Source organism: Danio rerio, chromosome 3 (assembly GCF_049306965.1).
Source record: "Danio rerio strain Tuebingen ecotype United States chromosome 3, GRCz12tu, whole genome shotgun sequence".
Classification (NCBI taxonomy): Eukaryota; Metazoa; Chordata; class Actinopteri; order Cypriniformes; family Danionidae; genus Danio; species Danio rerio.
The window spans coordinates 4765001-4792695 of record NC_133178.1 but is presented as its reverse complement, the minus strand read 5'-3'; the positions used below and the strand labels follow the sequence as shown (position 1 = coordinate 4792695).

At 36.9% G+C, this 27695-nt stretch overlaps 2 protein-coding genes and 1 long non-coding RNA gene across 4 annotated transcripts in view; all 3 read right to left on the bottom strand.

The window, feature by feature from the left end:
• Positions 1 to 27695, bottom strand: part of LOC141381111 (zinc-binding protein A33-like) — a 397850-nt gene that overhangs the window by 204962 nt on the left and 165193 nt on the right. The gene's annotated exons all lie outside the window — the stretch shown is intronic.
• On the bottom strand, positions 3204 to 5434 carry LOC141381351 (uncharacterized). Its single transcript, XR_012401344.1, has 2 exons — positions 5166 to 5434; positions 3204 to 5120 (listed from the first exon to the last, which is right to left on the bottom strand). It is a non-coding gene; the product is annotated as an uncharacterized lncRNA (long non-coding RNA).
• The window catches only part of nup85 (nucleoporin 85), a 36883-nt gene continuing 18350 nt past the window's right edge, over positions 9163 to 27695 (bottom strand). Inside the window, 11 exon segments of one of the 2 annotated variants that reach the window (NM_001003625.1) lie at positions 9163 to 9368; positions 11915 to 12004; positions 12318 to 12469; positions 14213 to 14313; positions 15080 to 15197; positions 17019 to 17170; positions 19700 to 19765; positions 20024 to 20107; positions 22641 to 22747; positions 24652 to 24783; positions 26483 to 26605. In NM_001003625.1, the coding sequence (NP_001003625.1) occupies positions 9270 to 9368; positions 11915 to 12004; positions 12318 to 12469; positions 14213 to 14313; positions 15080 to 15197; positions 17019 to 17170; positions 19700 to 19765; positions 20024 to 20107; positions 22641 to 22747; positions 24652 to 24783; positions 26483 to 26605 (1224 nt within the window). In that variant the 3' untranslated portion in view covers positions 9163 to 9269. 2 annotated transcript variants of the gene reach the window in all.

Sequence of the window (27695 nt, the reverse complement as noted above, 5' to 3'; positions counted from 1 at the left end):
TTGTTTACAAAAATGTTTTTTGTTTTTTTTACTTAATTACTTTATTATATATTTTTAAATGAAAATCGAAAGTTGATCAAATAGATTTAAGGAGTATGTATATATATTTATTTAATTTCACTTTTTATAACAGGGTTATTTTAAATATTGCAAAATATTTTAAATAATTTTTAACCACTGAAATTACAAATATATACATATATGTTCAAATATATATATATATATATATATATATATATATATATATATATATATATATATATATATATATATATATATATATATATATATATATATTTATATATATTTGAAGAGTTTAGATGCAAAAACCTCTAAATGCCGTCTGAAATTTTACTCTAAAATTAGTATTTTTATCAGGCTTCTGTTTATGGTCAGTAATATCACGTTTATGGCAAAGAATAAGTACTTTTCCTGGTCTTTGAAGTGAAATACCTCAACATAAATAAAGGAGGCTGAGAAAAATGTTCATCTTCGATTGAAATTTCTGATGGCACTTAGAGGTTTTTGCATTCAAACTCTGCATATATATATATATGTGTGTGTGTGTGTGTGTGTGTGTGTGTATATATATATATATATATATATATATATATATATATATATATATATATATATATATATATATTTATATATATTTATATATATATATATATTTATATATATATATATATATATATATATATATATATATATATATATATATATATATATATATATATATATATATATATATATAAATTTAGGCAAATATTTGTAATTAAAAAATTACATTGTTAAACATTTTTATTGACCACTTGTAGAAAATACACCCAAATCAGTCTTTTTCATGACCATTTTGATGTCCGCTGTGTGGCATTTTGGTGTAAACTATGGTATTTAATGGTATATTCCTAAATGGATGATACTGATGGCGTCACATGACCTCGCCGCTGTCTGTAGAGTGTATTTAACCATGATTTCACTCTGCTCTGGCAGTTCTAGGTGTTTTTCTGGTCCTCGAAACATTCGCTGTTTCTAAAAATACTAGGCCATTCATTTCCTGCAAACGTCATGAAGCATCAGAATGAATGTAGCTGAAGAGTTTACGAGCTGTGAGTTTAAGACCAGCAGGATGATGGCTGCGTTTCCTTTATTTATGTTCTAGTTCAACACTGTTTCTGCTTTTATTTATTGCTGCTACAGGAACATTTGGACTGGTGTTTCAGCATTACCGTCTGTCAGCCTTTTTTTTGACAATATTAGATTTGTTTATTTAATGATGGTGTATTTTTGCTTAGTTTTGCTACTGTAGCTATGTTTCCATTCAAAGTGAATTAAATTTATGCGTAAAACTGGGATATCGCATAAAAGTTTAGTAAATAAAGCAGCGTTTCCATCCAGTGAGAAACTAAAGAAAACAAAATTATGATAAACTGGAGCAGATATGTCAGAAATGGAGTTTAGTGTGTTGGGATTTGCCACTGTGGTGTTTTTTCTTCTCTAATAAATGAGTTGAGCCTCAGAAGATAAAGACGTTTTTGAAGGCATTTTGCGCATCTTTTGAATGGTTTATTATTGGCCGCAAGCGTTTTGCATGCTGCTTATTCGCCCTGTGTGCCTCACCAAAGAGCATAGAATCACCAAGAGGCGACACTCTATTGCTAATTTTGGGAAACAGCTACTAGATGCCGCAACGGCCATTTTGGAATGAAAATCCCAATAGAACAACAGCATATTATGAGTCTGTAAAATAAACTATTAAAATTGCTGATGATTGTGATAGTAAGTGCTGTGTTGTCGTCTTTCAGGTTGTATCTCAGCTTTAATGCGCTTTTTAAATAAATAAAAAAAAAAATCAGCTGCTTGCCACCGCGACAGCAATAAGATCCAATGGACAGCCGATCGCTTTCACCCCAAAATGGCGGAATCGCGGGGCTGTTGCTGGGCACTGCTGTTTCAATAAAACGTCCTATTAAGTGTTGCCTCTTGGTCATTCTAAGTTCTTTGCCTCACCAAAGACTATAAAATAAACAAGACATATCACTTGTATCTTTTTGAATGGGGAAAAGTGTAACGGTCAATATGGCGAATAAAGCTTCGCCTACTAGTACAGAAGCCAATCATCGATCACTATAGACTGATGATTCTCTGGGAGAGGGGCTTGGACCAGATGCGAGTCTCTGCAGATTTTATGTGATTAAGATGATTCGCTTTCTATCCAAGACTTAAAAGTTTTTGAGAATTTTGGAGAATTTGGTGTTTCCCCATTCAGACAGAATGCCTGAGCATACTGCCCAAGAGGTGTTGCAATGATGGCCGCCGAGTGAAATGACTTGCCTTAAGCCGTACTCACACTAGGTTCAGTTGCCTCGAACCAGGCCAAAGCACGCTTGTCCCCCCTCCCGTCTCCCCCGACGGCCCGCGCTCACACCACAAACGGGCCTCGGCACGCTTACATCATCACTGCTGCGCTGTTCAGTGAGAAGCGCTCTCTCACTCAGCAGCACAGTGAAGATTTCTCTAGTTATATCGTGTCAGTCGTTTGATATGCAGTGACATGCAGTCAAATATTTCGCCAAACTGTTCTTAGGGATGCGGCGACACGCAGTCAGATATTTCACAAACAGATCCGCCACTTTTGGCGCTCATAAACAATCATAAAGCTCTCGTGCTGCAGGAATGAGGAGGTCTGCTGAAGCCGCGCAGCTGTGAGGAGTTCTCGTCTTTAATAAACTACAGCAGTTTGCGTTCATTGAACAGTAAGAATGATTAATAAATCCATATGAAAAAGCCCCGTAAAAGTCACGTATCGCTTTCAGTTTCGGGCTTTGGCGCGTTTTGCATTCACACAATAAGTGTACCGTGCCAAAGCCCAAGTGAACCGCGCTCAGGCACACCTCTTCCAACCGGGCCAGGGCCAGCCAAGTGAATCGTGCTTGAGCCCGATTCATCGCTCTCACACTTCTCAAACGATCCAGGAAACGGGCCTGGGCACGGTACGAATGGCATAGTGTGAGTAGGCCCTTAAAGGGACTTTGGCCTCATGTTTTTGCCAATGTGTGCTGTGCGCTCGCAGTTGAATAAACGTCAATTCTGAACGGAAAAAGCGTGTTACGTCAGTCTGTTTCATTCTCCAATCAAATGAAAGCAGGGGCGGGGTTTCTGTTAAGGTGACAGCAGTGTTTGTGCTGTCAAGATGTCTATGGAGACTTTTAAAGATGGAGACTAGTGGTCGCTGTTTCAAATTATCCAAATAAAACGTTTACAACTACTTAGTTATGCGAATACCATCAAAATTTATGCACATCCTGGCATTCCATCGAGCTTTTTTTAATGGGATAATTCAAAATGCACATGAAAATTGGTGGATGGAAACATAGCTACTGTCTGCAGTTCGAGATGAAGATGTGGATGGAGGATAATCAGTGTTTCATGAGTCTGTCAGATTGGAGATGTGTGTTGTTACATGTGATTTGACAGTATTAGCAGAGAAAAGTGTTTTATTTTAAATTAAAAAGGTGGTTTCAGGCTTCACCCGCAGACAAATGAACTCATATTTTGCATATAGGAACATTTTTAGCGAATTTAATAGATCATAACGTTTTTTTTTGTATTATATTATTTGCACGACACAAATTCACAATTCTTCCATATGTGAATATAATGTGGATTTATTCAAATTTAAAGTACTGTCCAGCACTACGCTATAACATTTAAGCTTGATTTATTTATTATTTTAATACTCATGTCTTAATGTGAGTTTTTTTTTTTTTTTAATTTTATAAGATTCATTTGTATAAATCTGGATGTGTGCTTGAAGACACTCTGCTGATTCTGTCTGAGGAGGAAGAAGGTTTTGATGAATTATTATGCATTTGCATCATTTCCAGTGTTTTATGAGGATCCTCATGTGTGTGTTAATGAATCAATTGTATCTCTGTCAAAGAGCCAAAGCTTCACCTGCTCTGATGTTGATGACCAGGTATTTAGGACTTAAGATGGAAACTATGTGGGACAAATGTACAAGTTATTAGAAGTTATAATGGTTGATGATGATGATGATGATGCAATGCTCTGGTGTCTAATAATGATTTCATGTTTACTGCGCCATTAAAGATTCAGATGGAATGACCTGCGCTTGTTTCATTGTGTTTAAATGCTTCATTTGGATTAGGGCTGCATGATGTTGGAATATAATAAAATCTTTATTAAAGTTACAAGCATTGTAATTTCCCGTGGCCAGATGTGTTAAACCTGAAATGTTGAAATGTTCATAGTTGCCGGCCTTAAAGGGATAGTTCACCCACAAAATGAACCTTTACTCACTATTTACTCACCCTTCACTTGTTGTTCATGGGTTATTAAAAGATCTTCTTTATGTGTTCAACATAGAAAACCTCATAAACGTTTGAAACAAGGGTGTAATGAAAATAGTAAGTAGTTTAATTTTGGGGTGATCTATATCTTAAAAAAAAAATCATGCAGATGATAAACTTTTACTCCATTATGATAAACTCTGCATTGATTATAATCAGCTATAATGTTGCCAGCTCAACATCATGCGTTGGTGCACACATTGCGGTATCAATGCTGAAACCATATGTTGTGCAGTCCTAATTTTTTATTATGAATTGCTCTATTTTTTTCCATATGCCACAGAAATTTTTCAAATTGTTGGTATGATTAAACTTGCCTAAATGTATTTAGTTATCACATAGTTAGGCTTGGTCGGTATTCAAATTTTGATACCGCCAAACCTCCTCCCTATTTTACCTCGGTATCTGGTATTACTGTGCATAATAAAAAAAATGATGTAAGAAGCAGACAGTGTTACCAAACTGTTGGCTTGTGCCTAAACCATTCAGAAACTGAATGACATCCCCACTGAAAAATCCAGCTTAAACCAGCCTAGGCTGGTTGGCTGGTTTTAGATGGTCAGCCAGGCTGGTTTTGGCCATTTCCAGGCTGGTTTCCAGCCATTTCCTGCCTGGTCTTAGCTGGTCAGGCTGGAAAATGACCAGCTAAAACCAGCTTGACCAGCCTGGTTTAAGCTGGACATAACTGGTTTTGGCTGGACTCCCAGCTTGGCTAGACTGGTCAAGCTGGTTTTAGCTGGTCATCTCCCAGCCTGACCAGCTAAGACCAGGCTGGAAATGGCTGGAAACCAGCCTGGAAATGGCCAAAACCCCTCTAAAACCAGGCTGGTCGACCAGCTAAAACCAGCCAACCAGCCTAGGCTGGTTTAAGTTGGATTTTTCTGTAGGGGTATATGCGACATTAGGTTCGTGGTCACCTGTTTGTATTAAAGATCTGCTCTCTTAAACATCATTTGGGAAATATTTAAAAAAGAATTCAAAGGGGGGCTAATAATTTTGACTTCAACTGTATATATTTAAAGAAATCTAACTTTCTGTGCACATTAGTCTGTCCTTTTCCGAAAAAAAAAACTAAAAAAAAAAACGACTTACCTGATTAGCTTGGGAGACAGGAAAAACAGAAATGATCTGATTTAGCAGCCTCGTGTTTTAAAGAGCCCATATTATACATGAAATAGGGTCATATCTTGGTTGTAAGGGTCTCCAACAACAGTCTAATATGCATGCAAGGTCAAAAAACACTTTCATGGTCTTATAATCTGCATTTATTTTTACCTAATTATCCCAGCGACTCCTGTATGAATCGTTCAGTGATTCATTTGTTCCCAAACCCCTCCTTAGCGCGAAGCTAATCTGCGCTGATTGGACCGATGACAGTCTGTCGCGATTGGTCGACTGCCTTCAGTCAGAGAGGGAAATGGCCAATAGCTAATCAGCAATTTAAAAAGTAATCACAGTTCATACACGCTAGATAGTGTAGGCGTGGATTTTAGCTGCCACACACACACAAACACACACACACACCTCCGGACGAGAACGCTCCCGCTTCCGCCCGCACCCGCCAGGTTTTAGCCTTAGAACCCGCCCCGTATTCTGCCCGCCGCGCCCGATCCCGCTAAAGAGCGGGGGAGAACAAAACCGAAAATCTGTATAAACACACACACAGCACCAAGCATAAAGCTCTCGCTCGCTCGCTCGCTCTCTCTCTCTCTCATACGCGCGCGTGCGCACTAACACACAAGCACCAAGCAGACACATCTTTCTCTTTCTCAGGCAGCCCGCTCCCGTCCCAAATCAAACCCGTTACCGACCGCTCCGGCGATTTATTCGGAAATTTATTCCCGCGCCGCAGAAATCTGGCGCGGGGACAGCCGCGGGTATGCACACCTCTAACGTTACCACGGAGCTCCATAAACAAAGCAGCACGCGTCGCGTTTTTAACGTGACTTTGCACGCGATAAGAGAATAAAACCTAGCCAGTTAACCTGATACAGTACACGCGGTTACAAGTAACAAATCACAACTAAATACATTTGCAAGCTAGAGTCAACGAGGCAACAACTTTAACCGCACGTACTTACACTTGAGAAATGGAAGAAACCCATCCTGATGTCCATCAGTAAGTTACTGATCCTTCCTTTAACAAACGCAGATGAAGTATTCTTTGTAGCATGTAGCTTCCAGAAGTTTCCAGTAGTTTCCAACTGCTTGGCTATAATGCTGAGGTTTCATCTTTGGGTAGAGACTCAATATATCCATCTGCAATGTGACTTCAATCGACCGGCATGTTTGTGTGCGTGTGTTTGTGGGTGTGTGTGGGTGTGTGTGTGTGTCTGGGTTACTGCGTCAGAGGGCGGGGCCTCAGGTTTGAAATCTCCCGGGTTTGCGCGTGCACGTGAATAACTTGGTTTCGTTCGTACGTCATGGCGAAACACCTAATGAGTCGGTATCAAGGCGACTCGTTTGAAGCACTATGAATCGACTCTTTTATAGATGAATCAACAGTTTTAAACACTGTATTCTTACAGATTTAAGCCTTAGCTGGATACTTCACTTCACTTAGAGCTGTGTTACACACTACATGGAGGGGAATTTTCAAAAACCCATAATATGGGCTCTTTAAACACCTAATATCTCCAATTTTAACTTTCAAAAAGAAGGTAAATTACTTACATACTAAACAATACGTGTTTACATGTGTAATCTTCACCCAGTCTTGGGTCAAAAAGAGCGTATTAAAAGTTAAATGTTTCAAAAAAGAAAGTGTTTGCTGTTGAAAGAAAACAAAAGGATTGTGCGAGTGACGCTAACCTTGTGTTGTTTTTCTGGAAGATTTGCGTCTGCTTCTCCGTGTTCTTCTCATCCCTGAATATGAAAGACGACGTTTTGTGGAGTAATAAAAGTAGCTGAGTGAAATATAGCTGAATTGTGAATACGCATTCACGAAAAGAAGGACATTTATATGACATTAAAATATACTTCAGCCAAGCCATGGCGTCACATAAACGGTTGAAAATAACGGCTTGTTTTCAAATCGAACGTCACTCAGTGTGGCGGCACGGTCATTAAATCATCGAAGGTTTTCAATATCTATTTATATTTCAGGCGACTCTGTGGTGCAGTGGGTAGTGCTGTCACCTCACAGCAAGAAGGTCGCAGGTTCCAGCCTCGGCTGGGTCAGTTGGCGTTTCTGTGTGGAGTTTTGAAAAGTATGTATATTTATCAAGCTACACTTTGTATTTTAGCATCTTTGCATTAAATTACACATAAAAAAGTAACGCGAGGTATTTCTAAAGCAGCACCTATGGTAGGCCAGTAAATTTAACGTTATCTCTGGTCTCTTCTATCAGTCTCACACATTTTTTGTTCCTTTCTAAAATTAAAACAATTGTATATATATATAAATATATATTTATATATATATATATATATATTTTTTTTTTTTATTTATCTACCTATAGGTTCTGCAGGTTGCAATGTCTCGAATTTTGGTTGCCAAAGTGTCACACAGAACTTATTGCATTTATAAGATAAAAAAAAAAAACAGCATGCTATTGTGATTTGATCAAAAACTGGTTTATGCTGGTCATGTTCTGGTCAGGACTCGGGGTCAACAACCATCATTTACCTTAATTAACTCATTTAGTATAATAGGTGTATTCCATTTAAAAATCTCTGCTAAAGTTGGTACAAAAATTACAATGTGTTAGAACAGTGTTTCTCAGCGTCATCAAAAAACAGAGAAACACTGCGTTAGACTTTTAAATGTTAACGTATCTTACGTTTTTATATATATATATATATATATATATATATATATATATATATATATATCAGAATTATTAGCCCCCTTCGAATTTTCGAAAAAATGATAATATTTTTTCTTCTGGAGAAAGTCTTATTTGTTTTATTTCGGCTAGAATAAAAGCAGATTTTAATTTTTAAACACCATTTTAAGGTCAAATATATTAGCCCCTTTAAGCTACATTTTTTCTTGATAGTCTACAGAACAAACCATCGTTATACAATAACTTACCTAATTACCCTAACCTGCCTAGTTAACCTAATTAACCTAGTTAAGCCTTTAAATGTCACTTTAAGCTGTATAGAAGTGCCTTGTAAAATATTACGTACTGTCATCATGGCACAGATAAAATAAATCAGTTATTAGAAATGAGTTATTAAAACAAATATGTTAATAAATGTGTTAAATAAATCTGCTCTCTGTTTTCAATGGAAATAGAAATTGTCAATTTGTTTTGTGATTATGTGAGTATTTTCTGGGCAGATATGTGAAATTTTCTTAGAAAAAACAAAACAAATAATGCATTCAAGTCAAATAATTTTGATATACTGTATGACCTTATTTCAATGTATGTGATAATTTTACAACTTTTTAAAATTCTTAATGAATGTTTTGTCTGTACACTCACATTTCTGGCATATTTACTGTATGTGTGTATGTTGTTTTTAATTATTTGTTGGATTTCTCATTTGTATTATTAATTTAATTAAATTGAATTTTCTCGTACAGCTAAAATTATCCATTTGGTCATAGGTTTTTTTGTAAATATGGCTTATATCCATCTGTAAGTACTATAAAAACTGTACTAATAATATCAAGCCTATTTAAAGTAATTTAAATTATACATATAATTAATCTGTATTGTATTAATACTTCACAATTTCCTACACAAGTTAATCAGACTAGAGGAGATGCTGTTTTAATGCAAACAATCCAGTTTTCCCCATAACTCTTTACAAACAAAAAACATATATGAAACCATTTTTTTCTAGCAAAAACTGGAAAAGGGTTTTATTAAAGAGGTCACACTTTTACTCAAGTCTTCAGATTTATATACAGAAAAAAAACAGCTGGACGATCAGATGCATTTATGTTTCTATGGTCCCCTCTTTGACGATGGCCGTAGCAAGATTACGAGCCAACGCCACTCGCAACAGCTCCGTCTTCGTGGACTCCAGATCTTCCTCCTAAAACATCAAAGAACAAACAACTTAGAGAATGAATTTTTATTAGATTAATTAATGAGCAATTCAACAATAGCATGTGGAATTAAAGTTATCAATTTTGCCTGCAATTTTGATGTAGTAATGTATTTTAACCTACAAATTTAACAAAGTTATGCATTTTACCTACAAATTTAATGTTAAGTTATGCATTTTAGATACAATTTTGATGTAAAGTTATGCATTTAGCTGCATATTAGGCATAAAGTTTTGTATTTTATCTAAAAGAATTTTAGTGTAAAGTTATGTAATTTACCTGCAAATTTAATGTAAAGTTATGCATTTTACCTGCAAATTTAATGTAAAATTATGTATTTTACCTGTAAATTTGGCGTAAAGTTGTGTAATTTACCTGCAAATTTTGTGTAAAGTTATGTATTTTTATCTGCAAATGTAACAAAGTTATGCATTTTACCTGCAAATTTAAAGTTATATATTTTATCTGCAAGGTTGGCATAAAGTTATGCATTTTACCTGGGAATTTAATGTAAAATGTATTTTATCTGTAAATTTGGTGTAAAGTTATGCATTTTACCTGCAAATTTTGCATAATTTATGTATGCTTACCTGCAAATGTAACATAAAGTTTTGTATTTTACCTGTAAGTTTGGCATAAAGTTATGTTTTTACCTGCATATTTAGTCTAAAGTTATGTAATTTACCTGCAAATTTGGCGTTAAGTTTTTGTATTTTTTTCTAAAAGAAATTTAGTGTAAATTTATGTATTTTACCTGCAAATTTAATGTTAAGTTTAGTATTTTACCTGCAAATCTATTGTAAAGTTATGCATTTTATCTGCAAGACTGGCGTAAAGTTATGCATTTTACCTGCAAACTTAATGTAAAGTTATGAACTTTACCTGCAAATTTATTGTAAAGTTCTGTATTTTACCTGCAAATTTGATGTAAAGTTCTGTATTTTATCAGCAAATTTGGCATAAAGATCTGTATTTTACCTACAAATTTAATGTAAAGTTAAGAACTTTACCCGCAAATTTAATGTAAATTTCTGTATTTTACCTGCAAATTTAATGTAAAGTTTTGTATTTTACCTGCAAATTTTACGTTAAGTTTTGTATTTTACCTGCAAATTTACCGTAAAGTTTTGTATTTTACCTGCAAATTTAACGTTAAGTTTTGTATTTTACCTGCAAATTTACCGTTAAGTTTTGTATTCTACCTGCAAATTTAACGTTAGGTTTTGTATTTTACCTGCAAATTTACCGTTAAGTTTTGTATTCTACCTGCAAATTTAACGTTAGGTTTTGCATTTTATCTGCAAGATTGGTGTAAAAGTCATGCATTTTACCTGCAAACTTAATGTAAAGTTATGCATTTTACCTGCAAACTTAATTTAAAGTTATGAACTTTACCTGCAAATTTAATGTAAATTTCTATATTTTACCTGCAAATTTAATGTAAAGTTGTGATTTTTATCTGCAAGTTTGCCGTAAAGTTATGTCATTTACCTGCAAATTTGTCGTAAAGTTTTGAATTTTATCTAAAAGAAATTTGGTGTAAAGTTATGTAATTTACCTGCAAATTTTACATAAAGTTATGTATTTTACCTGCACATTCAAAGTTATGTATTTTATCTGCAAGATGGGCATAAAGTTATGCATTTTACCTGCAAATTTAATGTAAAATTATGTATTTTACTTGCAAGTTTGCCATAAAGTTATGCTTTTTACCTGCAAATTTAGAGTAAAGTTATGTAATTTACCTGCAAGTTTGGCATCAAGTTTTGTATTTTAACTAAAAGAAATTTAGTGTAAAGTTATGTATTTTACCTGCAAATTTAAAGTAGTTATGCACTTTATCTGCAAAATTGGCAAAACGTTATGCATTTTACCTGCAAATTTAATGTAAAGTTATGTATTTTAACTGCAAATTTAAAGTAGTTATGCACTTTATCTGCAAAATTGGCAAAAAGTTATGCATTTTACCTGCAAATTTAATGTAAAGTTGTGTATTTTACCTGCAAATTTAATGTAAAGTTATGTATTTTACCTGCAAATTTAAAGTTAGGTATTTTACCTGCAGAATTGGCGTAAAGTTATGCATTTTACCTGCAAATTTAATGTAAAGTTATGTATTTTATCTGTAAATTAAGTGTAAAATTATGTAATTTACCTGCACATTTTGCGTTAAGTTTTGTATTTATCTAAAAGAAATTTAGTGTAAAGGTATGTATTTTACCCCTCAAATTTAACAAAGCTATGTATTTTACATGCAAATTTGGTGTAAAGTTACTCAGGTTTAGTAAATATAGACATTTTCACACAAAATAAGAAAGCAAAAAAACAATTACTGAGCTAGTTTTGAGATAATTAGACTAAATACACTGCTTAGAATAAGTGTTACAATACTTTATGACATTTTTTCCCCTTTCAAGAAATCTTACCCAGTATAATTATCTTACTGCATTGGCAGATCGTTTTAACTTGTTTCTAGTCTGCATCTTCTTAAATCTTCTTAAATTTATTTCTCATATTTAGATGGTTGTTTTACCTGCTCCATCTGATTGGAGTCTTTGGTTCCTGAGTTGAGCTCTTCCAGACAGGACATGAGCTCATACGTCTGATCCACTGTGAAGATCACCTGTACAGGCAAACAAACACAGCCAGTCAAGCTAAAAAATGCTTACAACGCTAACAGACTATAAGTTAAGCTGACGGACAAAAATAGTCATTAGTCATGATGTAGGAGTATGGTTTTCCCTGCCCACCAAATTAATTGACAGAAGCGTATTAACATGTCTCCATAGTAACAAATGTAAACATGTCCACAAAACAAGATTTGTAAAAAAAACTGGTATTAAAAGATCTGTTCCAACTCAACTGCACCTAGAAAATGTGCAAAACAGAGTAAAGTTAACCGTGTGTGTGTGTGTGTGTGTGTGTGTATGAGTGACCTCCTCCTGCTCCAGCAGTGGTAGTGCGTCAGTCAGCAGGGTCATCCACAGACTGCGTGGAGCGATCTTCGCCATCATGAGTGACAGCAGGAGTTTGGCCGCATCTGAGAATCGATTCTCACCGTAAAGCCTGTGAAACTCACGATACTTTCCTACAAACACACACATTTGTATTGGTGACTTGTGGCGACATTCCATAAGACATGTTTTTATACTTTATAATCTATTTTTTAAACACTACTCCAACACTACCATTCACAGGAAATGTATTTACTTTTCTGGCTGCATCTGAAATCGCCTACTACTAGAGTATGTGCTACATTTGAATTTACTTTACGACCATTAAAAAGTATGTTCTATACAGTATGAATGTGATACTTCTCAAAACCTCCAAAATCATGAACTACTCGAACCTGCAAACTACTCAAAACCGCCTACTTCTCAAAAATCGTCAACTAGTTGAAAACGCCCACTACTCAAAAAAATCGCCAACTACTAAGAAAGGCCAACCACTCAAAAATCGTCAACTACTTGAAAAACGCCAACTACTTAAAAATTGTCAACTATTTGAAAACGGCAACTACTCAAAAATAGTCAACTACTTGAAAATGCCAGCTACTCAAAAATTGTCAACAACTTAAAAACGCCAAATACTCAAAAATCAGCAACTACTTGAAAACGCCAAGTACTCAACAACCCACCAACTACTTGAAACCACCAACTACTCTAAACTGTGCACTTCTCGAAAATCGGCAAGTACTCAAAACCACCTACTTCTCAAAAATCGACAACTTCTTGAAACCGCAAACTACTCCAAATCGCCAACTACTCGACACCGCAATTACTCGAAAACCTCCAACTTATCAAAACCGCCTACTACTCGAAAATCGGCAACTTCTCAAAACTGACAAGTGCTCAAAACCACCAACTCGATACCGCGAACTACTCCAAACGACCAACTATTCTGAACCGTCTGCTTCTCGAAAATCACCAAGTATGTGAAATCGCCAACTACTTGCAACAGCCTACTTTTCGAAAATCAGCAACTACTCAAAAACGACAGCAACTCAAAACCATCAACTACTCAAAACTGCCAACTACACGACACCACCAACTCAAAACCGCCAATAACTCCAAACCATCAACTATTCTGAACTGCCTACTTCTCAAAAATTACCCAATACTTAAAAACGCCAACTACATGCAACCGCCTACTTCTCGAAAAATCTGCAACTACTCAAAACAGCCAGCGACTCAAAACCATCAACTACTCAAAACTGCCAACTACTCGAAACCACCAACTTCTGAAAAATCTGCAACTACCTAAAACCACCAACTACGGCTGGCAACTACGCAAAATCACCTTTTTCTCGAAAATCTGCAACTACTCGAACAGATTCGTTAACTATTCGAACACCAACTACTCGAAAAACCACTAACATAACCCCAGTTTCATAGGGTTTGTTGCTTTTTTTCATTGATTAACTCCATATATAGTACAGTATAACCAAATAAAACAGTTTTTTTGGCTCAGTGCTGATAGCGGAACGGTTGCCAAGCAATAGTCACAGGTGTGTGTTTGTAGAGTATTTTACAACAGCTTTAAACACGCCTTAACCAATCAAAATCAAGAACTGAAACTATAAGTCTAATAATGGCCGTTTCATACTAAAATATTTTGCTAGAGCTGAATGTATGTGCCTTTGCTAAAGATAGCGACTGAATATTGACTTGGACATTTAATACTGGATTATGTTTGTGCATATTAATGTGCATTAAAAAACTGATCACAGCTAGAGCAAGAAATCTAAATGAAGGTACTGTGCCAGAGCAGAGAATAAACGTCACATTGATCCATATTTCACACAAACCCCATCATTTGCATCATGTTGTACCTAAAAACGTCAGTCTGTCACTGAGCAGCATGGCAGGACCCAGATTATCCAACACATCCAGATCTGTGAAAGAGCCCTTATTACTGTAATCCTGAAGAAACCTGCGGAAAACACAAGAGCAGTTGAATAACTTTTTTCAGGGTTTTTTTAATTTGTTATAGCTGAAAAATCAAGCTTATTTCACCAAATATTGAATATTCCTAATTCTTCTGAAATTAAAACATTAATTATTAAGATAATGGTTATTTATTTTATTTTAATGCAAAAAATGTCAATTAAAAATAATAATTTAAAATGATTTACAGTTCATTTTGCTCTATTCTACTCTAGCCATTTAGAGTTTTTTTCTGTTTTGTTTATTTGTTGGGACTGAAAATACTGAATTTAATACTTAATACACCTAAAAAATAAAATACTAAGAATTATAGTTATTTTTTTATTTTATTTTATTAAACGCAAAAAAAATCTAAATTACAATAATAATAATATTTAATATATTGGCAATTTTATTTTGTTCAATTGTTGGGAATAAAACGTATGAGTTGTTTCTCCAAATATTGGTCCAAAAAAAACATTGGTATTTTTTCTTGTATATTAATATGTTAGCAAAACATGCATATACATTACTTTTAGTTATATATTTTAAAATCTATAAAGTTTGATTATACACTTTTTTTACATTTTAAGCAACAGCAACAAACACTCTAAATTATAGAAAGAAATTTTATACAAAAATGACGTTTTACTTGAACACATGAACTTGCAAATTGTACATTCAGAGAAACTGAGGATTATCATGTGCTTATTTTATCACATTATTGTGTGTGTGTGTGTGTGTGTGTGTGTGTGTGTGTGTGTGTGAGAGACCTCTCGGAGATGAGTGTAGCGAGCGCGGCGTCTTTTGCTCTGATACTCCAGGACAGAGCAGATCCCAGTCTGTTGTTCCTCAGAGCTCTTTTAGCCATGATCTTACAGATACTGCGCACTGAAACAAACACACACACACACGCACGCACACATTATTAACTTATATAACTTTATACAGTCTCTGCATTACACCCTTTTGCATTTAGGATAGGCTGCGTATGAAATCGCCAACTACTCAAAATCACCAACTACCTGAAAATCGATCTACTACTCAAAAGAATTTACTACTCGAAACAGTTTAATTATCCTTAAAAAAAAAATCTCAAACTACTTGAAACTGTCTACTAATTTTATATCAACTATTCGAAAATCGCCAACTACTTGAAAATCACCAACCACTCAAAGAACACCTACTACTCAAAACCGCTTACTACTCGAAAACGCCTAAAACTCTGAAATTCCCAACTATTCAAAAATCACCTACTACTCCAAAATCGAAAACCCCCTGAAAAATCGTCAACCATTAATTGGTAACTACTTGACCCACCTACTACTCTAAAATCACCAACTATTAGAAAATCACCAACCACCTGACAACTGCTAACTACTCAAAAAAAAAAATCACCAACTACTCTAAACTGCCAACTAATCTAAAATCAACACCTATTCAAAAATTACTACTCAAAAATCACCAAACTCTCAAAAATTGCATACTATTGGAAATCACTTACCACTCGAAAATCGCCTACAACTCAAAATCACCATCTTTTCGAAAAATCGCCTACTACTCGGAAATCACCAACCACTTAGAAATAATCAACTACCGATCAGCAACTTGAATATCGATCTACTACTCGAAACAATTAACTATTTCGGGGAAAAAACAAAACAAACAAACCAACAAAAAAAGCTTACTACTCGAAACCGCCAACTACTTTATGAGCACCACCAACCAAAATTACCAACCACCCGAATATTGTCAACTTCTCGAAACTGCCTACAACTCTAAAATCACCAACTATTCGAAAACCAACAACCACCCGAAAATTGCCTACTACCAGAAACTGCCAACTACTTGAAACTGCCTACTTCTCTAAAAATCACCCACTACTCGAAAATCACATACCACTTAAAATCGCCAACTAGTTGAAACTGCCTACTACTCTAAAATCATTAACTATTTGAAAATCGTATACTACTCAAAAACTGCCAACTAGTCGAAATTGCCGACTACTTTAAAATCACTAACTTTTTAAAAATCATCTACTACTCAAAAATCCGCAACTAGTTGAAACAGCCTTCTACTCTAAAATCACTATTCAAAAATTGTCTACTACTCAAAAATTGACAAATAGTCTAAACTGCCTACTACTCTAAAATCACTATTTGAAAATCGTCTATTACTCAAAAATCGCCAACTAATGGAAACTGCAGACTACTCAATATTCATTAACTATTTAAAAATAGTCTACTACTCAAAAATCTCCAACTTGTCAAAACTGCTTACTACTGTAAAATCATTAACTATTAAAAAATCATCTACCACTCAAAAATTGACAACTACTCGAAACTGCCCACTACTTTAAAATCACCAACTATTCGCAAATAGTCCAAAATGAAAATAGTCCAAAAAAACTCCAAAATGCCAACTATTCACAAATTCCCTCATGTGGCATTATGGGGTAGCATAGCATCCATTAGATGCACTCCAGAATTTCGCTGTAAGTAGTAGGTCATCCGGGTACTTCTTACCTACTGTTTTTCTAAATGAATTCGGACATACTATTCAGCTCGCATAATTTAAAAAAAAAATTACTATATAGTAGAAAAGAAAGTGATTTTGAACGCAGCCCATGTTTTATGATAAGATGCTTGATGCGATATGTAAATTTTGCACACAGTAAATTGTCCACTTTGTATGCAAGCGTATGTTACGCACCCTGTTCACTCATCTGTCGGTCTTCACAGATGCGCAGGACTTTAATGGCTTTGCGTTCGGTGTCGAGCGGCACTCTCTCGATCTGCAGCTCCAGATACACGCGACCAAACTCAGGACAGTGGTCCAAATAATCCACCGCCAGCTGCCACAGACTGAACATCACAGCAGATGAACATTAAGCATAGACAGATCAACATCACAGCATTTCTGATGTCTCCATTCATGCAAACACTCAAGAACTTATTTCAAATCTATCCATTTCAACTATGCACTAGAGATGCAACGATTAACCGGTTTCACTATTTACCGCGCTTTAATTTGTCACGGTTAATTAATTGTAAAGGCTTCTCAACACCGTGTTTCGGCACCGATGGGGTGTCACGGATGAAATTGAAGAAAGGGGGGGGGGGGTTCGCAGATATAACTGAGGACGTGGGTGGGTGAGGGAGGTGTCGCGGACGCTGCCCTCTCCATTCAGCCGTCCTAGGCGCGGATATGATTGAGGACGAAGGTGGTGAGGGAGGTGTCGTGGACATAACCGAGGACGCGGGTGTTGAGGGAGGTGTCGCGGATATAACTGAGGATGTGGGTGGAGAGGGAGGTATCGCGGATATAACTGAGGACGCGGGTGGTGAGGGAGGTGTCGCGGACATAACTGAGGACGCGAGTGTTGAGGGAGGTGTCGCGGACGCCCCCCTCTCTATTCTGCCGCCCTAGGCGTGGATATGACTGAGGACGAGGGTGTTGAGGGAGGTGTCTTGGATATAACTGAGGATGCAGGTGTTGAGGGAGGTGTCGCGGACATAACCGAGGACGCGGGTGTTGAGGGAGGTGTCTTGGATATAACTGAGGATGCGGGTGTTGAGGGAGGTGTCGCGGACATAACCGAGGACGCGGGTGGTGAGGGAGGTGTCGAGGACATAACCGAGGACGAGGGTGGTAAGGGAGGTGTCGCGGACATAAACGAGGACGAGGGTGGTGAGGGAGGTGTCGCGGACATAACCGAGGACGCGGGTGGTGAGGGAGGTGTCGCGGACATAACCGAGGACGCGGGTGGTGAGGGAGGTATCGCGGACATAACCGAGGACGAGGGTGGTGAGGGAGGTGTCGCGGACATAACCGAGGACGCGGGTGTTGAGGAAGGTGTCGCGGACATAAGCGAGGACGCGGGTGTTGAGGGAGGTGTCGCTGACATAACCGAGGACACGGGTGGTGAGGGAGGTGTCGCGGACATAACCGAGGACGCGGGTGTTGAGGGAGGTGTCGCGGACATAACCGAGGACGCGGGTGGTGAGGGAGGTGTCGCGGACATAACCAAGGACGAGGGTGGTGAGGGAGGTGTCGCGGACATAACCGAGGACGAGGGTGGTGAGGGAGGTGTCGCGGACATAACCGAGGACGCGGGTGGTGAGGGAGGTATTGCAGACATAACCAAGGACGAGGGTGGTGAGGGAGGTGTCGCGGACATAACCGAGGACGAGGGTGGTGAGGGAGGTGTCGCGGACATAACCGAGGACGAGGGTGGTGAGGGAGGTGTCGCGGACATAACCGAGGACGAGGGTGGTGAGGGAGATGTGGCGGACATAACTGAGGACGGGTGGTAGGGAGGTGTCGCGGACGCCTCTTTCTTTACTCTGCCGCCTAGGTCGCCTCTATGGATGCGCTGGCCTTGCTAACACTGTATCATGGCCAAAGAAGCTCACCTTTACCAAGTTTAAACTGAATCTGCGGCTAACGACAACAGTATTGTGCTGGTGGTCATCGCGAGAATCCTGCTCTGCCCCGCTTGTATGGGCCGGCTGTAAGTAAGACTTTTTTCCTTTCTTTTGTCCATTTTTTCTGTTTATTAAATTGACGTACATATAAAAACAATAGTGCAAAACAAATATTTCGTACTGCAATGCTTCATTTTTTTATGCAAACCATGGATTTATTTTTCATAAAGTACCAGTAGGACTTTTTATAGCAGATAACTCGCATTCAAGGCACAGGAATAATGAGAAATGTTATTCATTGTTAGTATTATTGTCATCTTCGTCATCATTAATATTTTATAATTATTAGACATTCATTTTGGAATTATTGAGCAAACATCAAGTCATTACAGCATTAGTTAAATAGTTGTTTCTAGTTTTTGTTAGTCCTGATTGCAGTGGTGCTCATTCATTTTTGGTGGGTGCTCCTAAATTTTTTCTGGTGCTCCTACATTTTTAAAAAATAGGGGGATTTCAAGCCCTGCATTGGACAAATACTGTTTTTTTATTTATTCTTATTTTTATTTATTTATTATTCTGTCATTTATTTGCAGTGTAAAATTATTTTTGTTTAAATGTCAAAAAAATTCATTTATTTTTAAGCACAAAGGGAAAAATGTACTATTATTTGTTTTTTTTCTAAATTATTTTGTGCTGTATTAATTAGTTTCAGAGCAACAATAAATAACACTGTAAAATATAAAGAGTTTTCATCTTATTCTAAACTAGTGGGGTTTGAAAATTAATGAATGCATAATAATCGTGATAACCGTGAAACCGTGATTATTTCTCAGATTATAAAAATACAACCAAAACCTATTATCGTTGCATCCCTGCTATGCACACATGTTTATACTTGAGTTAATATTAAGAATAATTCTGAATAAATGAGTGAATTAATTCATATATATGATGTGTTTGAGTCACCTGTGGTGTGTGAAGAGACCCGAGGCGTACTCCAAAACCAGAAACTCACGCAGATTAGACCCAAAACTACAAACACACAACAGCAAATCAATCCAAGCAAATATTATATTGAATAATATGCAAATGCTGTGCCTGAAATATTGATAACACGAACATTATTGGTCATAGTTCTTTTACAAGACTTAAATGAATCCATATGTCTGACATTTAAATACTTTCAATGTATGAGGGAACCCTGACTCATGTCATAAATTTAATTTCTGACATTATAAGCATGTTACAGATATGTTAAAGTATTAGTGTGTGTGTGTGTGTGATACTCACTGCAGGTTGTGTGACTGCAAAAGTTTGCAGTGATCCAGCAGGTCGGTCAGATGTGCCACAAACCACCAGTTGTTGAGCGCGATGCTGCGGAAAACATCCAACAAGTGTGTGTGTGTGTTAGTTTAGTTCAGTCTCTTCACCAATGTTCATTACAACAGCAGATATTTTACTCACATTTTAAATGTGCGGCTTTGTAATGTAATGTTTTTTATATAGCGCATTTATCGTGTATGGCCATACACCCAAAGTGCTTCACAATCATGAGAGGGGTCTCTCCACACCACCACCAGTGTGCACCGTCCACTTGGATGATGTGACGGCAGCAACAGGACAACGGCGCCAGTGTGCTCACCACACACCAGCTATAGGTGGAGTGGAGAGACAGTGATAGAGCCAATTCGGTGGAAGGGGATGATTGGGAGGCCATGATTGTAAGAGCTGATAGAGGGACTTTGGCCTGGACACCGGGGTTACACCCCTGCTCTTTCACGAGAAGTGCCATGGGATTTTTAATGACCACTGAGAGTCAGGACCTCGGTTTAATGTCTCATCAGAAAGACGGCACCCACTGACAGTGTAGTGTCCCCTTCACTTATCTGGGGCATTAGGACTCATGCAGACCACAGGTTGAGTGTCCCCTGCTGGCCTCACTAACACCACTTCCAACAGCAACCTAGTGTTCCCTAGCGGTCTCCCATCCAGGTACTAACCAGGCTCAGCCCTGCTTAGCTTCAGTGAGTAACCGGTCTTGGGCTGCAGGATGATATGACTGTATATATAAGCTTTCATCTTAGGCCATGTCCACACATACACGGCTATTTTTATAAACAGGATTTCCCACACTTTTGTTTTTAAAAATTCTCTGCCCACTTGAATGAGCAAAAATGCACTGTGATGCATGTTAAGGGGACACTGAATCAACAGGGGGCGATAATGACACTCCAAGCAAGCAATAAAGCATTAGCACAAGAGTAGGGAGTCAACGGATCCTTCCAGAACTGAACAAATCACAGACCAAATTATTCTTAAAAGATTGATTGGTGCCTACATGTCTGAGCCTTGATTTCATTTTCAAAGCAATCCACAGGCACCCAGCAAAAGGTTATCCAGCGCATGACTTGCCAGTCGCAGTCACAAACGCTTGCTAATTAACTCGACAACCTAAAACAATAAAAAGAGGCTACACTCACAGACCTCCAAACAGGTTTTCGAGATGGCACTTGGTGATGAATGAAATCTACAGAATGTTTGTGAAATACTTTATGTTTGGTATTGATTGAAAGCTAGGAAAGTTTCAAATGGATTGGTTTATGTGAAGAAACCATACTATGAAAGGTGTCCATGTTCATTCATTCATTTTCTTGTCGGCTTAGTCCCTTTATTAATCCGTGGTCACCACAGCGGAATGAACCGCCAACTTATCCAGCAAGTTTTTACGCAGCGGATGCCCTTCCAGCCGCAACCCATCTCTGGGAAGGTGTCGAGATCCCAAAGCGCTTATGTTTCAAAACACTGCACCGAAGCATGATTCGAAACACGCAGGTCATGTGACCAAGGTGATTCGAAATACCCAGGTCACGTAAACAAAAATGACCACTAGGTGTCACTGTAGAAATGGGATACAAAATACTTTGAAGCTTCAACTGTTTCAGTGTTTCATGAAGTCTTTCTTTTGCCCACCTAAGTTTGGAAAATCTTGGCCACAGCTTTCATAAAGTTTCGGTTTTAATGAACTGACACTGCATTTTTGTGAGGACACAGCAAACCCACGTAAGAAAATAATGCGGTTTGAAAATACTTATGTCGACAGTGCCTTATATATATATATATATATATTCATTCATTCATTCATTCATTTTCTTGTTGGCTTAGTCCCTTTATTAATCTGGGGTCGCCACAGTGGAATGAACCACCAACTTATCCAGCACGTTTTTACGCAGCGGATGCCCTTCCAGCCGCAACCCATCTCTGGGAAAATATATATATATATATATATATATATATATATATATATATATATATATATATATATATGTGTGTATTTTATTCTTAAAGTGCACAGATAAACAATCAAACTACAGCCACATGCAACAATAATTCTTCTATTTGCATAGCTAACGGTTATTACCCTTTTAGTAAGGTTGATTACTATGATAGCAACTCAAAAGTACATTTTCAAGCAGTTTGTAAAAAAACTTTGCAAACTCAGCATTACAATTAAAGCAATTTCAAGGATTTCCAGCACCTGTACAAATCCTAAAAACTGTACAACAACTAAATATTGGAGTAGTTAGACTGGGGGAAAAACAGAATAGGGATGTCACAGCAATGAGATTCTTATATCTGTAATTGTGCGCAAATCAAAAGTAAAAGTTAGAGCGTGTTGATCAGGTTTAGTGTACATGCTACATTCCACGTATGTTTTGTGGTTTTTAGTTTTCTGTGGTGCTCTCTCTGCCTTTTTCCTGTTGTGTATTCTGTGCTGCCCCAGATGTCGAAAAGGCTGTCAATCATCATTTTGACATTGCATGGTGCACCAATCAGGAGCATTTAAAAGCCTCTGTGTGTGTGTGTGTGTGTGTGTGTATGTGTGTGTGCGCTGAAAGAGTAAACACACCTGCAGTCTTTGATCACCTGATGCAGGTCAAACTCAAACGCAGACAACAGGATGATGTCCAGAGGCTCCGGCGTCGCCCGCGGACCCAGAAACATGTTCATACTGGACTGAGAACAACATAGAGTCAAATTATAGATTCAGTCACTGTCAGATCCAGAAAAACAACTGCAGATTTCAGTGCAGGACTAATTCTGCTCTCAGCTGTCTGTGTATCAGAGAGTTCACTGCTTTGTGTGTGTGTGTGTGTGTGTGTGTGTGTGTGTGTGTGTGTGTGTGTGTGTGTGTGTGTGTGTGTGTGTGTGTGTGTGTGTTGAGTTATTATAGTTAACTAAATCCTGTACTAAAATAAAAAATTGTCACTTGAATTTAAGATTTTTAAATTTTTACAATTATTTCACCTGGTTGCTAATTAAACATTTCTTATTTTTATTAAGTTTAGCTTGTTGCTATAAATTTTTATAAAGATTGTAGCATGTTTATTGTCAATTTTTTTATGAAACAATAAAATCGCTAAACTTAACGTATTTCCTACATGAACTTGAAACATTCAATTCAAAATATAAAGATGAACTAAACTAACAAAAACAAACAAACAAAATTAATTACAGGAACTATAGACATTTAAATCAATAAAAACATATTACTATAAAAAAAGAAGAAAATCTAATAATTAAAATGAAAACAGAAAAATTAATTAAAAACACAATTAACCGAAATATAAATATCCGATCAATTTATCTATTTTTTTTGTTAGTTTGACTATTTTTTTTATGTTGCTTAACATGAACTAAATATAAATTATTAATCATAATTACTTGACATTTTAATTACTCATAATGACTTAAATTATTTTATATAAAATTAATTATAAAAAATTATTCAAAGTATGCAAAAATAATTTTAGAGAAATACAAAAAAAAATGTAAAGAAAGACTTTATAAAATATATAAAAATAAAACCAATAACCAAAAAACACAAAAAATATATATTTTACAAACTATTTATTATTTCAATATTTCATATAAATATTATTTTGAATGATATTAAAAGTTTTAGCAATATATTTCTTTTGTTTGCTTTAGCATTATGCATTAAAATGTTTAAAACCTAAATCGAAAGTAAATAAAATCCTTAGACCACACTAATGCTGTGTTCACACCAGACGCGGCATGCGCAAATAATTTGTGCTATTCACGTATAAATAGACGTGTGAACATTTTGAGTTTACTCGCTTCATTCACACGTCAAATTCACTTCACAACAGATGCAGATTCGTGTCAAGGGCGGGGTTTCTGTCTGCCCAGTGACTCTAGCTTCATTGCTAAATTGCTAACATGGATTTTATTGGGATAGTAGCTGCGCATTATGTGCTGTAGGAAGGCTGAAAAACAGCTTTGATTTGTTTGGCCCAATGTCTTAGTCCACTAGATCCATTCAGAGGAGCAGCAGCTCTGTGAGTTCATAAACTCCTCCAGAAACTATATCTGGATGATGGAAGCTTTCAGCGGTGCTTCAGACTGAGCTAAGCTCAGTTTAATGAGCTATTGTCCGGTGTTGGCAAGAGGACTTTCTCTCGGGGCACCAACTGTAGGCGCAGATGTCTGTTTGTATCTTTGCACTGACTTTTTTATAATTATTTTTTTTTAGGGGTTTTCACATTTATTGGCATAGGACAGTGGAGATTTTATGAGAAGTATGAGAGGCAGAGAATGGAAATGATCGGCAAAGGACTTCAAGCCAGGAATCGAACTCAGGTTTCCTTAAGCACTTCGGTGCTGTGTCGAAGCACTAACCACTAGGCTATTGGCGCAGACATCTTTGCACTGACTTAACATGTAAATCACTCGCACTTGACGCTTCATCCACATCTGGTTGATTTACAAAAAAAATTTACAAAAACAAAAGACAAAAACACTATTAACAGATTAACAGATTCCAACTTTAAAATTTGAATATGTAAAATAAATAAATACCCTGGAGAAATCAAAGCTACTAAAGTAAGTGCTTGTACCTGAGCGTAGTAGTGCAGGTCAGGAGGTTTGATGGTGGGGTGAGTGAAGAGCAGCCGAGACACCAGAAAATGATACCAGGTGCTCATCAGATCCTTTTGCTCTAGAATCACATCTTCATCACCCAGCAGAATCTGAGACATACACACACACACACACACACACACACACACACACACACACACACAGAAACTGAAAACCACAGCACTTTTACAGCCCATCAGTGCATCTACACTCAGATACATCTTTGCAATCCTTGCATGGAGGAAAAAAAATGACACTGCAATATTTAGTATTCTTCTGCAACATATATATATACAGTTGAAACCAGAAGTTTACATACACTCTAAAAAAAGGAGCATAACCATTTTTTTTTTATTTCTGATGGTAATTCATACTAAACATTTACTGTTTTAGGTCCGTTAGGATTACCTAAATGATTTTTATTTGCTAAATGCCAGAATAATGAGAAAATTATTTTTAAGATGTTTTTATTAATTTCTAGACAGTCAAAAGTGTACATGCATTTCCTTGGTATTTTTTTAACTTTGCTTTTAAACTGTATAACTTTGGTCAAATGTTTTGGGTCACAAGCTTCTCACAATCGTTTGAAATAATTTTGCCCCATTCCCCCTGACATAATTGGTGTAACTGAGTCAGATTTGTAGGCTGTCTTGCTCGCACAAGCTTTTTCAACTCTGCCCACAAATTTTTTATAGGATAGAGATCAGGGCTTTGTGATGGCCACTCCAAAACATTCACTCTGTTGTAATTAAAGCACATTTGGCACTAATTTGGCAGTATGCTTAGGGTCATGGTCTGTTTGGAAGAGCCATTTGTGGCCAAGTTTTAATTTCCTGGATGATGTCTTGAGATGTCGCTTCAGTATTTCTACATAATGTTTTTTCTTCATGATGTCTTCTATGCTGTGAAGTGGACCAGTCCCTCCTGCAGCAAAACAGCCCCACAACATGATGCTGTCGCCCCCATACTTCACAGTTGGGATGGTGTTCTTAGGCTTGTAAGCTTTCCCCTTTGTCCTCCAAATGTAACTCTGGTCATTATGGCCAAACAGTTCAATCTTAGCTCCATCAGACCACAGGACATGTCTCCAAACATTAGTCTTGTCCCAGTGTAATTTAGCTAATTGTAATCTGGCTGTTTTGTTGATTCTGGCTTGTTGATTTTCCCATGTTGTCACACAAGGAAGCAGTGTGTTTGAGGTTTTCCTTCAATACTATTCTACAGTTGTGCCTCCAATTAACTCAAATGTTGTCAATCAGAAACTTCCAAAACCTTGACATCATCATCTATGCTTTATCAGAGGCAGAATAATCTTATTGTATGTAAACTTGACTTTTAAGAAAAGTTATAACAATTTCTCTAAACATATCTCTCTCATTATTCTGCTATTAAACAGAACAGAAGCAAATTTGATAATCCAAACTTACCTAAAAGAGAGAAAGTTTAGTCACATTAACATCTGACTTTTTTTAAATGGTTATGTGCCTTTTTATACAGCGTATGTAAACTTCTGGTTTCAACTGTGTCTATCAATTATAGCTGAGTACAGCATGTGATTTAAATATGACACACATATGTAAAATATAAAAAAAAAAATTGTTGTTGATTTTTTTCCCTGTAAAATTGTATATGAAACTAAATGAAAATAAAAGTTATGATAAAAAAAGGTTGGTAATCACTGATCTAGAGGGATTGGGGTGATTGTAAAAGGGAGATCAATAACCAAATGACAGGCTTGGAAAAATACCATTGAGCAAAGACAGAAAAGAAATCATCCGTCTGATATTGTGCAGCTGTAGAAATGCTGACCTTGCAGAGTGTCTCCAGCTCTGCGCTGCTGGCGAACGTGTGGTCCTGAAGACAGCGGTCACACTCCTCATGCCAGTGTCTCCATTTCACATCAAACTCAGTCAGAGTCTGAGCTCCTGCAGGCTGGGGAACACACACAAGGTTTCATTATTGATTAAGAAATCTAAGAACTGATTTTGGTAACTTTCACACTAATGTTCCATTAACATATGTTTATGGCTTAAGATCATATATTAAGCCAATATAATATAAAGTACATCCAGGAGGTTGTTATCGCAGCATAAAATCCCCCCAGGATTATTGGCAACCTGAAGTGAAGTGGAGAACAGTTATAATGTTATTCCCAGATAACAATCACTGACTATCTCAAACTCATCTGGAAACTGGGAATTGCACTAACTGTTAGGAACCATCTTCTGACTGAATAATGCGCAGGTTAGTGTATACCCCATCAGCTGTTTTAGTTTCTAACAGCTTTGCGTTTTTGACTGTTTGGCGCCATCTTGTGTCTGAATAATGCAAAGGTTAGTGTATACTCCATCAGCTGTTTTAGTTTATCTCAGCTTTGCATTTCAGACTGTTTGGCGCCATCTTGTGTCTGAATAATGTGCAGGTTAGTGTATACTCCATCAGCTGTTTTAGTTTCTGTCAGCTTTGTGTTTTGGACTGTTTGGCGCCATCTTGTGTCTGAATAATGCGCAGGTTAGTGTATACTCCATCAGCTGTTTTAGTTTATCTCAGCTTTGCATTTCAGACTGTTTGGCGCCATCTTATGTCTGAATAATGTGCAGGTTAGTGTATACTCAATCAGCTGTTTTTGTTTCTGTCAGCTTTGTGTTTTGGACTGTTTGGCGCCATCTTGTGTCTGAATAATGCGCAGGTTAGTGTATACTCCATCAGCTGTTTTAGTTTCTAACAGCTTTGCGTTTTTGACTGTTTGGCGCCATCTTGTGTCTGAATAATGTGCAGGTTAGTGTATACTCAATCAGCTGTTTTTGTTTCTGTCAGCTTTGTGTTTTGGACTGTTTGGCGCCATCTTGTGTCTGAATAATGCAAAGGTTAGTGTATACTCCATCAGCTGTTTTTGTTTCTGTCAGCTTTGTGTTTTGGACTGTTTGGCGCCATCTTGTGTCTGAATAATGTGCAGGTTAGTGTATACTCCATCAGCTGTTTTAGTTTCTGTCAGCTTTGTGTTTTGGACTGTTTGGCGCCA